This window comes from Lynx rufus, unplaced genomic scaffold, assembly GCF_022079265.1.
Source record: "Lynx rufus isolate CCGP_SWC_20201006 ecotype Redwood Valley unplaced genomic scaffold, mLynRuf1.p SCAF_8, whole genome shotgun sequence".
In the NCBI taxonomy this organism is placed as follows: Eukaryota; Metazoa; Chordata; class Mammalia; order Carnivora; family Felidae; genus Lynx; species Lynx rufus.
This window is the reverse complement of record NW_025814896.1, coordinates 1,660,322-1,673,590: the sequence shown is the minus strand read 5'-3', so window position 1 is coordinate 1,673,590 and position 13,269 is coordinate 1,660,322. Positions and strand designations below refer to the sequence as shown.

The window sequence follows — 13,269 nt, the reverse complement described above, 5'->3', positions numbered from 1 at the left end:
CTGCGGGCTCCGAGGTGGGAGCCCGCCTGCCTGGGGCCGCCCTCCCGTGGACTCCAGGCCCGGGGCCCCTGAAGACTGTCCTGCATGGCCACTGGAGGGGCAGCCGCGCTAGGTGGCGGGGCAGCCGCTGGCCCCCACTGCCCCCTGAACACCCACAGAGCGAGGCCAGGTGACGGGGGGACCGGTTCACCACCAGGTTCCTCATGCAGCCATGGTAGGCCAGAGGCCCAGCCTGTGTGTTCATGGGCCCTGGGGGCACAAAGGAAGATGGGAGACAGGTTGGAACAGAGGCCAGTGTCCCACCAGCAGCGCCCCCTCCCCCGAAACCTGTCTCCCCGGCTGCCCCATCCCAGAAGGTGGGGTGGAACCGGGGGGGGGGGGGGGGGGGTGGATCCCAGCACCTGGTCCTTCAGGGGCCGCTCCCACCCCCAGGCAGAGGCCACACTCACCGGGCAGGCCCCCAAGGTGCAGAGGGGCCAGGGCATCCCCTGAGGCCACTGCCACCGTGGGGCCTCGGGTGCCGTTGGTCTGTGTGTCCACCGTCAGCCGGAGGGTATTCCCGCCTTTGGTCACTGCGGGCACAGAGTCCTTGTAACTGGGCTGGGAGGGGCCCGGGCTGTTTGCCCAGGGGGTCCCACTGGGGGTCCGCGGCTGCCCCTCCTGGGCACTCCCCCGAGCACAAAGGTGCGGGGTGGGAGCTCGGCCGTAGGGGGGGGGGGGGCCGGCTCACCTGCCAGTCGGTGCCACTGCCCGTCACACAGGGCTGCAGGGCACGTCACCCACGTGGAGAACTCCCCGCCACCGTCGTCCGCCCGCAGCAGGACCTGGGGCGGGGCGGGTGAGTCAGGAGAGCGTCGCTAACCCGGGTCCACACTGCGGTGTGGGAGCAGCGCCCCCACACCGCCCCCCGCCCGACCTACCTCCTCCTCTCGCAGCTGCAGCTGCAGGTAGGGGGGCGCCCGGCCCCGGCCCAGGTGGAAGAGGAGGCCGGAAGCTGCCCGGGGCCGTACCTCCAGCTCCAGGCTCACGTCAAGAAGGGTGACCCCCAGGGTGTCTGCGGGGAGGCACTGTGAGGGAGGGAGGCAGGGCTGCCCGGCGTCCCCCCGCCCCAGAGCCCCACTCCCTCCCCAGAGGGCCGGGGGCGCACTGATGCCCTACAGACCTGCGGTGACGACTCCCCCGCTCTCTGCGAAGAATAGGCCCTTCTCCAGGGGGCCTGAGAAGCATGGCGTGACCCCCACCACCCGTGTGGGGGGCCCCAGAGGCCGCCCATCCAGCCTCAGTCTCCTCACACAGCCGCTGAAGCCGCTGACGGCCACCTGTGGGGCACAGACGGGCTGGTGTGGGGAGGGCCCCGGAGCCCCGGGAGGGGAGTTCAGCCGGGGGGTGGGGTGGGGAGCAAGGTGGTTCTCGGGGGTGTGGGGGGCGCTGAGGTGCTTCTCACTGGGGGCCTAGGGCTGAAGCCACCGGCAGGAAGGCCCCCCACGAAGAGAGTTCGGGGCCGGGGGCTCCCCGGCTCCCGGCGCTGCTGGCCAGGCCGCTCCCGGTCCTGGGCCCGGACCCCGTCTATCACCAGCTGGATCCGAGTCTTTTCCCACCGCACAGACACCTGGGGGCGGGAGGGGGCGTGTCAGAGTGGGAGCTCCCAGGGCCCTGCCCGTGTCCCCTGTCCTCAGTGCCTCACCATGTGCCACCGGCCAGCCCGTGAACGCCGGCGGCTCTGGACACGGAGCCGGGGCCCGGGACCTTCCGTCTGAGCGACAAAGCGTCCGTGGCTCAGGAGGAGAAGCAGGGAGGGGCCGCCGGCCGTGAGAGGGGCGGCGAGGAGCAGGAGTCCTCGGGGGGCGCGAGGGCGGACCAGCATCGAGACCTGGGACCTGGAAGCCAAGCGGCGCCATCAGCCTGGGCGGCCCCCCCCCCCCACCCACCCCACCTGGCCCAGACTTACCAGTCCCCCGGGGGGGCCGGGACGTGGGCAAACTCTAGGTGACTGGGCAAGAGCCCCCCAAACTGGTAGGCATCTCGGGGGCTCCTGAGGGGCCGGGGTGGTGTGCAGGCAGGGTCCCGGGGGGGCTGGCGGCTGCGTCGGGAAGCCTGGGGGGGGGGGGGTGGCGGGGTGGTCAGATGGGACGCAGGAATGCGTGGGGGCCGCCTTCCGACAGTCCCCAGCTCCGCCTCGCTCACGCTGCCCTCCCCGCGCCCTACCTTCCGCAGCGCCGCAGCCCGCGGTCCTTGAGGTGCCCGCCCGAGGGTCTGGGCACGTGGCACAGGAGCGCAGTCTGCGGTCACGTTGACGCTTTTGGAGTACTGCTGCAGGTCGAACACACGCTGCGGCCCCAGGAGCCTGAGGGGGGCAGTGTGGTCAGCGTCGGGGGGACGGGGGGGGGGGGGGATGGGTGGCGGCCCCCACACCCCCGCCCGAGGCTCACCGCAGCACGAAGACATTGCTGATGCAGCCACTGAAGAAGTCGCCAGGCTCCGGCCTGCCTCCCAAGGACAGCTCAGCGGCTTGAGGAGGCTGGGGCTGGGGCTGGGGCTGGGGCTGGGGCTGGGGCCCGGGGGACGGCCCCTGGTGGGGCTTCATCTGCTGAAGTTGGTCATCCACATAGAGCCAGACCCTGCAGGGGACAGCAGCGTTTCCCCCACCCTGCCCTGCCGGTGGCCCTGCCGCCACCCTGTCCCCGAACACTGCGGCCAGAGGCCCCGCGGGCTGGGCTCACCCTGTGTCGTTGCTGTAGAAAGCGACATAATGGGGGGCACCGTCAGCAAAGCCGTCGCGAGTTTTCACCTCCGTCCTCAACAGCCGGAGCGTCACGCGGCCCTGCTTCAGGGACACCTGGCATAGCTCATCCTGGGGACAGCGGCCAGGTCAGTGGACCAGGCCGGGGCACGCCTCCTGCCCTCCAGCCGCCCGAGCCCCATGCGGCCGCTGCCGGGAGCGGGGGCTGACGCACCTCGGATCCTCGGTGGTAGAGCAGACCGCTGTCCCGCGTGCTGCGGAAGCCGAATCCCGAGTAGACCTGGCCCGTGAGGGGAGCAACGTGAGGGAGCTCCAGGGACAGGAAGCCGTCGCCGTGGAAAGTCACGGCCCGTTGCATCTACGGGAGGAGGACGGTGACGGTGAGGGCCCCGGACACGGGCCCGGAGAGGGTGCCGCCGCCGGCCAGGGCGGGGGCGGGCTCACCAGCAGGTCGGCGGTGCAGCCCGCGCTCACGCCGGTCGTGTTCAGCCTCTTGAGGTCCACGTACTTGCCCAGAGCCTTGATGCCCTTGATGCAGCCGCGGATGGAGCCTCCGGAGGGGAAGAGCTGCCGCAGGCTGCGGGGGAGGGGTGTCAGGGCCACCGCCCGGCTGGCTGGAGGCCCCGCCCGCCCCGGCACCGCGGGCTCACCTGGGGGGCAGCTGGTCAGGCGGCACGCCCCCCAGGTAGTAGGCGTCCGCCAGCTCCAGCGTGTTGTCCTGGTCCACGCTGAACACGGAGCTCCTCTCCACGCGCACCAGCACGCGCTTGCGGTTTTCCGCCAGCAGGAACACCTGGATCTGCGAGGCGCCCGCGTGCAGGGGCTTCAGGGCGACCCCGGGCCCCGCCGGCCCTCCCCCAGCCTCACCGCCCCTCCCCCCCCGCCTCACCGCCCAGGGCGACCCCGGGGCCCGCCGGCCCTCCCCCAGCCTCACCGCCTTGCTGGCAGAGGTCAGGGCCTGCAGCTTGTACGCCAGGTTGTGGGGTGGTTGTGCCTCTTGCAGGCCGGTGCCAAAGTCATAGAGGAGGGTGAGGTTGCCCTTCCGCACTGCCAGGCACAGGAACTGGTCCTGGGGGGTGGGGAGGACGGGCAGGGTCGGTACGGGGTGGTGGGGGCAGGGTCCGTATGGGCTGGGGGTGCCGGGGGAGGAGGAGTGGGGTCCGTATGGGGTGGGGAGGGTGGGCAGAGTCCATATAGGGTTGAGGAAGAGGGCGGGGCTGGGGAGGGGGATCAGGGTCAGTATGGGGTGGGGAGTGAGAGTGCTAGGGAGCGGGGAGCAGGGTAGGTACGGGGTGGGGGGCGCTGGGGGGGAGCAGGGTCGGTATGGGGTGGGGGGCGCTGGGGGGGAGCAGGGTGGGTACAGGGTGGGGGGCACTGGGGGGGAGCAGGGTCGGTATGGTGGAGGGCTAGGGAGTGGGGAGAAAGGTTGGTATGGGGCGGGGCTAGGGAGAGGGGAGCAGGGTCGGTATGGGGTGCGGGGCACTGGGGGGGAGCAGGGTTGGTACGGGGGGGGCGCTGAGGGGGAGCAGGGTTGGTATGGTGGGGGGCTAGGGAGTGGGGAGAAAGGTTGGTATGGGGCGGGGCTAGGGAGAGGGGAGCAGGGTCGGTACGGGGTGGGGGGAGCTTGGGGGGAGCAGGGTCGGTACGGGGGGGCACTGGGGGGGAGCAGAGTCGGTATGGTGGGGGGCTAGGGAGTGGGGAGAAAGGTTGGTATGGGGCAGGGCTAGGGAGAGGGGAGCAGGGTCGGTATGGGGGGGCTAGGGAAAGCAGAGCAGGGTCGGTACACAGGGGGGCACTAGGGAGCGGGGAGCAGGGCTGGTACCGGTGGGGAGGCTGGAGAGGGGGCACAAGGTCGGTACAGGGTGGTGGGGGGAGGGGGCGCGCTGGGGCCGGGCCGCGGACGTGCCTGGTGCTGCAGGAAAAAGACGATCCCGTTGGAGGACACAAGCCGGAGCTCCTGCTCGAAACGCTTCGTGTGGCCTATCTGACTGCCCACGCTGATGCGAGCGAAGCCCGAGCCGTCCAGGTAGGAGCCATCAGTGAGCCACGGGTCCCCGGTCGCCTTGGAGCTACAGGTCAGAGGTCACAGGGTCAGCCAAGAGCGGGCCGAGCGCAGGGGAGGGCCAGGCCCCGGCTGCACGTACCGGGCACAAGGCTTGTCCACGGCCGTGTCCAGCTGGAAGGTCTCCTCGAAGTTATAGAGACTGAAAACCTCCTCGTTGAGCGTGTCCATCTCGATGCAGCCAAGGTAGCCGGGAAAGCGGAGGGGCTCCGGGGGCTGTGGGCACAGGGCACAAGTCAGGGCGCCCCTCACCCAGGGCAGACCCCAGTTGCGGTGCCCACGGTGTAGCACGCGGGACCGCAGCCACACACGGAGCAGGGCCTGGCGGGACGGAGCGCGGGCCCAGGCTCACCGTGAAGTCGCTGGGGTAGCCCCCCACGTAGAAGACGAAGTTGTCAGGATGCAGGCTAAGCAGCCCCTGGGCCCCAGGGGCCACCGTGTCGGCCTTGGTCTCATGGACCGTCTGCTTCTCCACCGTGATGGACATGTGGCCGAACTGGAGGGTCCTGAGGGCAGAGGGGGTGGTGAGGAGTGGACCCCGCCAAGTGGCCGGGGAAGCACGGGGGGCCCGGCCACCCACCTGTCGATGCTGACTGCGGCGAACTGCTCCCCTATGTTCTCGTCCACGCTCAGGGTGGCGGGGCCCGCCTCCCCCAGGCGGTACACCCAGTGCACCTTCTGGTCGCGCAGAGCCACGCCCATGTAGTCGCCAACAGCCTGCGGAGGTGGCGGGAGACTCAGCAGGAGGGGGTCCCAGCACAGCAACACCACCCACCCCCCCACCCCCCCACCCCCGCCGCCAACCTGGTGCCTGGCTCCGCCCAGACTGCCGTGCCCGCTGTGCCCACCCAGTACCTGGCGGCTGCCCATGTACAGCACGAAGCGGTCCCCGGTGACCTGGCCAGACGCCAGCTTTGGACTCTGGAGGTAGAACTTGAGAGCGGTGTAGGCGGCGAGGTCGGAGAGGTCCCGAGGGGCACGCAGCTGCACCCCCGAGCGCCCATTGAACTTCATGGGCACCTTGACCTACGCGGGGGGTACGTGGCTCATCAGTGTCCACCGTCTCACCCCCCGGACGCCCGCTCTCCCCCGGCACTCGTGCCCACCTTGCTGGCAGCCCCCCGGGCTTGGGCAATGAGCTCCCGCACACGGCCGATGTTGGTGGACAAGGCCAGGCTGGCGTTGTGCGCCCCACGGTTTTCCAGGAGGCTCAGCTTGGCCAGCAGCCGTGGCAGCGTCTTCTCCAGGGTGGACACTGCGGGGAGCAGAGGGGGTGACCCTGATGGCCCCGTCTCACAGGCTCCCGGGCCACCCCCGTCGGGGGCACCGCACCCCAGGCGCCCACCTGAGCGGCCCGCGTCCAGGACCACCTGGCCCAGGTCCTGGCTCCGCAGGCCCCCGTACTGGCCCTGCCACCGCTCCAAGTTCTGCTGCATGTTCCGAATCCGGGACTGCACACGGGCGGCCGTGTCCTGGGCTCCAGCGGCCACGGCTTTGGCATGAGCGATCTTCCTGCTCGTCTCGTCTGTGGTGGGCAGCGGACAGGTACGTTCAGAGCGACGCAGGCAAGGACCACCCTGGCTTCACCTCCCATCCGGGGAGACCGCCAGCTCCCCCCAGAGCTCACGAGAACAAGCACTGGAAACACCACTGTCTGCCCTGTCCTGTCCTGTCCTCTACCAGATGGTTCCTTTTACGCCAGCCTCTCAGACCACGGCCCGGTCACCCTAACGCCCACTCCCCATGGCCACCGTCCTCCGTCCCAGGGCCCTGCCTCCCCATGGCCACCGTCCTTTGTCCCGGGGCCCTGCGTAAGTCTCCACGGCCCCCATTTGCAAGCTTGCTGGCACGTTCTACCCTCGAGCGGGCAGCCACACGGTCGGACCTGGGTGGGGCACACCGGTCCTTGCCCAGAGGCCTTGCCTGCGTCCTTGGCTGCGGCCACAACGGCCGCCTCGGTCCCACCTACACCTCATGTCCTCCAACCACCCCTGTCCTCCCTTGGACATCCTTCCCGGGAGCCAGGTCCTGCCCAATGCCCCAAACCCCTGGGGGTGAAATGTCCCCACTACACACTCCCCATGCAGCCACCCTGCCCCAGAGGCCGGGTCCCAGGGCTGGGGCTACCCAAGTGTAAACACGTCCCCTGTCAGAGCCCACTGGGGAGCACGGACCAGCATGACGCCCGTGTGGGGGAGGGGTCTGTTCACCCCAGGACAAGCGGAAGGTGAGGCCAGACGGAGACCAACCTACCTGTGTCCATGGCCAACATGGCCTGTACCTCCCGGACTCGGGCTGCCAGCTGCTCCTTCTTGGCCTGGGCATCTCGGAGCGGGGTCCCGGTGCCCTGGAGGGTAGCCCGCGCTGTGGCGGAAGGCAGCCTCAGCCCCGGGAGCCCCTCCTCCCCCACTCCTGGCACGCAGGCCCAGCCCTCTCTGTCGGCCCGACCAGCAAGGATGGACCCAGGCCGACATGCACACAGACGGGGAATTCTGGACACGAGGGCCCCCAGCTTGGGCAGGTGCTGGAGTGATGAGCTCGTGGCAGCCACCGGTCCCTCCACAGGCGTAATTATCCCCGTCTCGTCCATAAGATAACGGAACCTCGGAAGAGCTGGGCCACCGCCTGTGGGCTGCCCACACCCCAAGGTTCTGGCAGCAGAGGGAGTGTTCCTGCCACCTTTCTTCATGCCACAGGCTGGTGTGCACACGGCCCCCAAACCAGGACAGTAGCAAAGACCCTTCCCGGGCCCGTTACAAGGTCAGGGGAGTGGTGGCCCTCTGCCTGGCTGTCAGGGCAGCACGCGGACGGTGACCAGGACTCCCCCCCCACAGGCAGCCCTCCCCCTCCCTCACGCCGTCACCTACGTGAGCGGGCTCCCCAAACGTGAGCGGGCACAAAGGGCCGCCCCCGTCCCCCCCCAGCACTCACCACGGCTCAACCTCTGCTCCTCCCGGAGGACGGCCTCCACCAGGGCGCTGCTGTTGGCCAACAGCTGCCGGGCTCGGGGCTCCAGGCCCCGCTGCACCACCGTCTGCAGACACGGGGACGGGACCCGGGTCACACCTGCCTGGCGGGAGCCGGGGCAGGGGGAGGGCAGGGGCTCCTGCGGGGCTGTGGGGAGGGGCGGGGCCTCACCGCCCACGTGCGGCTCGCCTCCTGCAGCGCCTGGCCAGCAGCGCCCTCCGCGGCCTGCACCGCTTGGAGGATGCTGCCGTAGGCGTTAGCGGCCTCGATGGCCCGCTGGATGAAACGGTCCCGGTTGACTCCTTGGATGATGCTGAGGGGGGTGGGAGAGGGACACTGGCTGTGCGGCCGGGGGACCCGGGCATCCTCGGGCCCTCCCTCCTGCCATCACAGCTGCCAGGCCAGCCCGCCCGCCTCCTCCAGCCCCCCACCCTTCATCCCTTCCCTGCTCCCTGCCAGGCGCGCCCTCCTTGTAGCTTATGGCCAGCTGGGGTCAGGGCTTCTGCCCAGACCTTGCGGGAAACAGCAGCCTCTCCGAGAGCCCTCCCAGACTCGCCGTGTCCCAGAGAGGACCTGGCGAGTGCCCGAGGCGCTTCTCGGGCCTCGCACCTGGTCAGGTTGAGGGCCAGCTGGTCCAGCTGCCGCGCGTGCGCCTCGGCAGCCTCCACCAGATCCACCTTGCTGCTCGCCGGGGAGAAGGCCCGCATCTTCTCCAGCAGCGGGGTCCGGGCCCCGTCCAGGTTTGCGGCCAGGTGCTCGTACTCCTGGGGGGTGGGGAGGGCTACGTGGGACCTTCAACCCGACCCCCTACTCGCTCTCATCTGATGTGGGAACCCAGAGGCGTGTCCTACACGCAAAGGCCCACCCGGACCTGCCTGGGTGCCCCCAGGAGTGGCACTCACCTCCCTGGCCTGGTCCATGCCGTGCAGGCGCTCCGAGAGCTGGGCCAGGATGTTCCGGGCCGCCTGCAGGGTGGCACTCAGAGTGGCATTGTCCCTGGACAGCTCCTGCTTCCGTTGCTGGAGGACACGGGGAAGAAGAGGGTAACAGGGACAAAAAAACGGGACAACGTAACAAGGAGCTTGCAGGGCAGGAAGGTGAGCGGGAGAGGGAAGGAGAGGAGGGCCCCTCACCAGGACCTCCTCCAGGCGCTCCTGATTTTGGCTGTTGAGTTCCTCCGCCTCCCGAGTGGTGCCCACCGCCCGATTCAGGGCCCCTCGAAGGTCCATGAGGCCGGCCTCGTGCCGGGCCAGATGGTCTCGGGTGCGCTCGGCCAGTGCCTGGTTCCCCTCCCAGCGGCTGGTCAGTTGTTCCTGTACGCGGGCCAGCACTGGCCAAGACCCCACACAGGGACGGGGGTTCAGGCGGAACTCCCGAGGCCCAGGTCCCGCCCAGTCCCCAATGCCCCATCTCAAGCCGATCTCAGCCATTCTGGGCTGACCATCACCCCCTGGGGCTCCCCATCCCTCCTTCTCTGGGACCCACACCACTCACGTCTCCGGGCTTTGTCCAGCTCAGCCTCAGCCGCTGCTCTCGGGGCGCCCAGGTCTCGGGCCCGCATCTCCCCAAGCAGTCGCTCCACCTCGGCCAGCGTCCGGCGCACGAGCTCACCCGACGGGGCTGAGACGTTGGCCGGGAACAGGTGGCCTGTCTGGGACTCAAGCTCTACAGGGGCAGGGGTGGGGTCTGTCAAGGCCAGCCCGCGGCCCAGGCCGACCTCTGCCCACTAGACCCCGCCTGAGCACGCTCAGGGCACCAGCACGTGACCCAGAAACGCCCTGGAGGAGTCGAAAGACCCTGGCTCCAGGCCACGGCTGTGCTCGGCTGCCGGGCCGCCTGACCTCCTCGCCCCCACCCCAAACCCTGCCGCCCATCTGCTCAGCCCGTCCCCTCGGCTTCCTTGCCTGGCCAGCTCCTGCTCCAGGACGGCAGTGGGCTGAAATCTCCCCTCCTCCCTGACCCCTGGGCCAGGCCTGCGCCCCCCAGTCTCTTCTTGTGGTGACTGATCTGTCTGTAAGTTTTTCCGGGGAATGGGGCACCGCCAGAAGGGGGCACGGTATCCCCAGAGAGGGCGCGGGCACGCCCCACAGCATCCGCCTGCCCGCTCCTCTCCGGCCACACCTGCATCCCCTCCTGCCCCCTGCGGCCCACTCAGGCACGGCACCATCTCCCCGTGGACACAGCCAACCCTGCGGGGCTCTCCGGCACCAAGCCCCCTGGAGGCAGCACTTCCGGCTCGGACCCTGAGCACCGTTCTGCTTGCCCGCCATCCCCTGCCCGGCTGGGTTCGCCCCTACCGCTCAGGATGCGGTCCACAGCCCCGATGGACGCCAGCAGTGTCTGCGCCCGGCCCAGCGAGGCCTCAGTGCCGTCCAGGAGCCGGCTAGCCCGGGCTAGGGCTCTCGTGGCCTGTGGACACAGCGTCCCGTCAGAACACGGCACAGAGCATCAGGGGTGAGAGCAGACAGTCGGGGGCCCTGGGAGAGGACCTCTGGAGGTCCAGGCCGCTGTGGGAAGGGGTGCGCCAGGGGAGGAGCAGCCCCGGGAGCGTTGGGGGAGGGGCCTCCCCGCAGGCGTCCCCCAGGGTCCTGCCTGGCCATCCAGCCTCTGCGTGTCCCGTCCGAGGCCTGAGCTCTGTCGTTCCAGGGCCTCCAGCTGCTGTGCTGTCTCATGGCGGGGGCCCGGCGGACTCCGGAGCTGGCTCTGGGGAGGAGAGAAGGTGAGAACCTGCGCCCCGGGAGGACAGGCTGGGGGGCCGGACTGACACATACCTTCAGGTCAGCGATGGAGGCATTCAGCCTGTGCAGCCGGGCCCAGGCCACCGAGCTGGTGCTGATTCCGTGCAACTGCTCCCGGATGGCAGGGAGGAGGGCGCCGGCCTGCTCTAGGTCGTCCAGGAGCAGCACCACACAGTGGTCACACACTGCAGGCAGCACGGGTGGGGGGGGGGGTGGAGGGGGAGTCAGTATGGGGTCGGGGGTTGGTGTGGGGCCAGGGAACGAATCGGGGGGATGGTGTGGTGGGGACGGGTCAGCCAAGGATCACAGAACTGGCACAGGAATGTCGAGCTACGCTGAAAGTGACGCGGTTAGTTAGGGTCAGAGGCGAGCACGGGAATCACAGGCTCAACCGAGAGGTCGGCACGGACTCAGAAAGTCAGCAGGGAACTGGGCAGGTGCCAGGAAGCGGGTAGAGGGTCAGGGTGGGTCCAGGGGTGCTAAGGGCCGGTTGGGGAGTCCAGGACTTGGGGATCAGAACGAAGCAGTGGGTCAGCATGAAGTTCAGGGACCCCTTGGAAAACTGAGAGAGAGCTGGGGTCACAGCATTTCTCTGGAAGTTGAAATTAGCATAGGGACTGCCAGGTCACGAGGGGCTGGGACCCACACGCCCACAGGCAGACCTGGGAGGATGCAGGGACGGGCGTGGCTGGCGGAGCAGGGCCAGAGCACAGGGGCGCACCTTCGCAGTGGACGCCGCGGTCCCCAGGCCCGTCGGGCACCGGCACCTGGTGCTGGTGACTGCAGGTGTCACAGCGCTCCCCGCTGAGCCCTGGGGGGCACGTGCAGCGGCCGGTGTGCAGGTCACAGTGGCCCCCTTGGCACCGGCAGCCTAAGTACAGAGGGGCGGGGTGAGCGCTGGCAGAAGGTCCCGGGGGGGGGGGGGGGGGGGGGCCGGCCACCCCACGGCTCCCCGGTACTCACGCCTGCAGCCCTGCTCAGGGCGCCCCCAGTGGCCCGGGGCGCACTCACGGCACTGGGGCCCTCCCGCCCCTGGCCGGCAGTGGCACTGCCCACTCTGGGGGTGGCACTCAGAGCCCTCCGCGGCTGGTCCGCAGGCACACGGGCGGCAGCCGCCACAGCTCTGGAAGCCGAAGTGTCCTTCCTACGGCACAGACCACCTTGACGGCGGGGGGGCCCCCCCAGCTGGGAGACCCCGCCCCTCAGCCGCAGGCCCCGCCCCCAGCCGCAGGCCCCGCCCCCCGGGCAGCCCTACCTGACAGCGGTCACAGCGCGGGCCTGTCACGCCTGGCTTGCACACGCAGTGCCCGCTGTGGGGGTCACAGGTCTCCGTCCCGCACGGGGAGCAGTCACACCCTGCAGAAGGGGTGCCGCGGCAAGAGCCCTGAAGCCCCCTCCCTCACCGGGCTCCTCCTCGCCGCCGTACTCGGACCTGAGCCCCTCGCTCCGCCCGGCCGTCCCCCCCCACCCCATCCCACGGCGGCCCCCGCGGCGGCCTGCTCGCCGCCCCCCGCCCTCCCCCGCGGCCCCCGCGCCTACGGGTGCAGTTGCCGGGCAGCAGGGCGTTGCCGTAGAAGCCGGGGGCGCAGCTCTCGCAGCGGGGCCCGGCGGTGTGGCGCAGGCAGCCGCGGCAGGCGCCCGTCAGGGGGTCGCAGTCGCTGAAGAGCAGGTTGGGGTCACCGTTGCCACTGCAGTCGCACGGCCGGCATGAGCTGCCCAGCACCATAGGGTTCCCGAAGAAGCCCGGCGCGCACCTGGGGAGGGTGGCAAGGTGAGCGGCCTCCGCCCACCCGCACGCACGCCCACCCATACCCATGCCGACTCACGCGCGCGCCCCCCACAGCCCCCGCCCCCACGCCCAGCTAGCTCACCGCTCGCAGGAGGCGCCCGCATAGCCGGGTTTGCAGAGACACTGTGTGCGGCCACCTCGCGGGACGCAGCCCACCGCGAAGCTGTGGGGCCGGAGATGGCCTTGTTACAGCGGTGCGCCCACCAGGGGCCCCCACCCGGAAAGCCCACCTCAGCTGTCCCGGCCTCCAGAGGGCAGTGCTGACCCAACCGGGTAGGGGAGGGTGACCTTCCACACTGGGCTGTAAGGGAGCGTGGCCACCAGCCGCCCTTTGGGGGGACCCCGGACCGGCTGGCCCAGCTTACTTGTTGGAAGGCACGGCGAGGGGGCAGGGGCAGCTGACACAGGGGGCCGTCGGGTCCTCGGACCCACTGCGAACAAACCCAGCCTGGCAGTGCTCGCAGCGGTCGCCCTCGGTGTTGTGCTGGCAGCCCTGGGGCGGAAGGCACAGGTGGCGGCGCTGGCGACACAGGCCCTGCTCCTCACAGCAGGGTCTGACCAGCCCTCCCGCCAGCCGTGCCAGGGACTCTGTGCCCAAGGCCAGCCGGTGCCCCGCCCAGGACACCTCCCTCCACCCGCACCCCAGTGTGGCCACAACCGCTGATCCAAGGGCCCTGGTCTCCCCGAGTCTGTGTCTCGGTGGGCTGCCCGGCCTCTGCTGGGCCCTGCTCACCTCGCAGACGCCCGAGCCGGGGAGGCAGCGGTCTGAGTGGCCGTGGCACTGACAGGGGACACAGCGACCCAAGAAGAGACCTTTGACGTCCCGGTAATAGCCGGGGGCACACTCCTGGGGGCAGAGGCACAGTGCTCAGGAAAGGAAGCAGAGCCAGCCCCAGAGCGCAGACGAGGGACCACGCTCTCAGGCCCTCAGGAATCCTGGCCCCGACCGGCTGGAGACATGAAGTCAGATCCC

At 70.2% G+C, this 13,269-nt stretch overlaps 1 protein-coding gene across 1 annotated transcript in view; it reads right to left on the bottom strand.

The window, feature by feature from the left end:
- Positions 1–28: 28 nt before the first annotated feature.
- Positions 29–13,269, bottom strand: part of LAMA5 (laminin subunit alpha 5) — a 50,672-nt gene continuing 37,431 nt past the window's right edge. The window contains 40 exon segments of the mRNA XM_047069096.1: positions 29–177; positions 179–249; positions 450–572; positions 731–824; positions 921–1,054; positions 1,163–1,319; positions 1,445–1,609; positions 1,685–1,877; positions 1,949–2,094; positions 2,206–2,344; positions 2,430–2,618; positions 2,721–2,851; positions 2,955–3,098; positions 3,185–3,317; positions 3,391–3,539; positions 3,675–3,809; positions 4,647–4,809; positions 4,885–5,018; positions 5,155–5,308; positions 5,383–5,519; positions 5,658–5,828; positions 5,909–6,057; positions 6,148–6,327; positions 7,056–7,166; positions 7,734–7,836; positions 7,941–8,082; positions 8,379–8,533; positions 8,672–8,788; positions 8,903–9,099; positions 9,264–9,434; positions 10,067–10,178; positions 10,362–10,472; positions 10,541–10,692; positions 11,229–11,378; positions 11,471–11,651; positions 11,763–11,863; positions 12,047–12,261; positions 12,379–12,459; positions 12,662–12,789; positions 13,030–13,143. Of these exon segments, the coding sequence (XP_046925052.1) occupies positions 109–177; positions 179–249; positions 450–572; positions 731–824; positions 921–1,054; positions 1,163–1,319; positions 1,445–1,609; positions 1,685–1,877; positions 1,949–2,094; positions 2,206–2,344; positions 2,430–2,618; positions 2,721–2,851; positions 2,955–3,098; positions 3,185–3,317; positions 3,391–3,539; positions 3,675–3,809; positions 4,647–4,809; positions 4,885–5,018; positions 5,155–5,308; positions 5,383–5,519; positions 5,658–5,828; positions 5,909–6,057; positions 6,148–6,327; positions 7,056–7,166; positions 7,734–7,836; positions 7,941–8,082; positions 8,379–8,533; positions 8,672–8,788; positions 8,903–9,099; positions 9,264–9,434; positions 10,067–10,178; positions 10,362–10,472; positions 10,541–10,692; positions 11,229–11,378; positions 11,471–11,651; positions 11,763–11,863; positions 12,047–12,261; positions 12,379–12,459; positions 12,662–12,789; positions 13,030–13,143 (5,601 nt within the window). The 3' untranslated portion in view covers positions 29–108.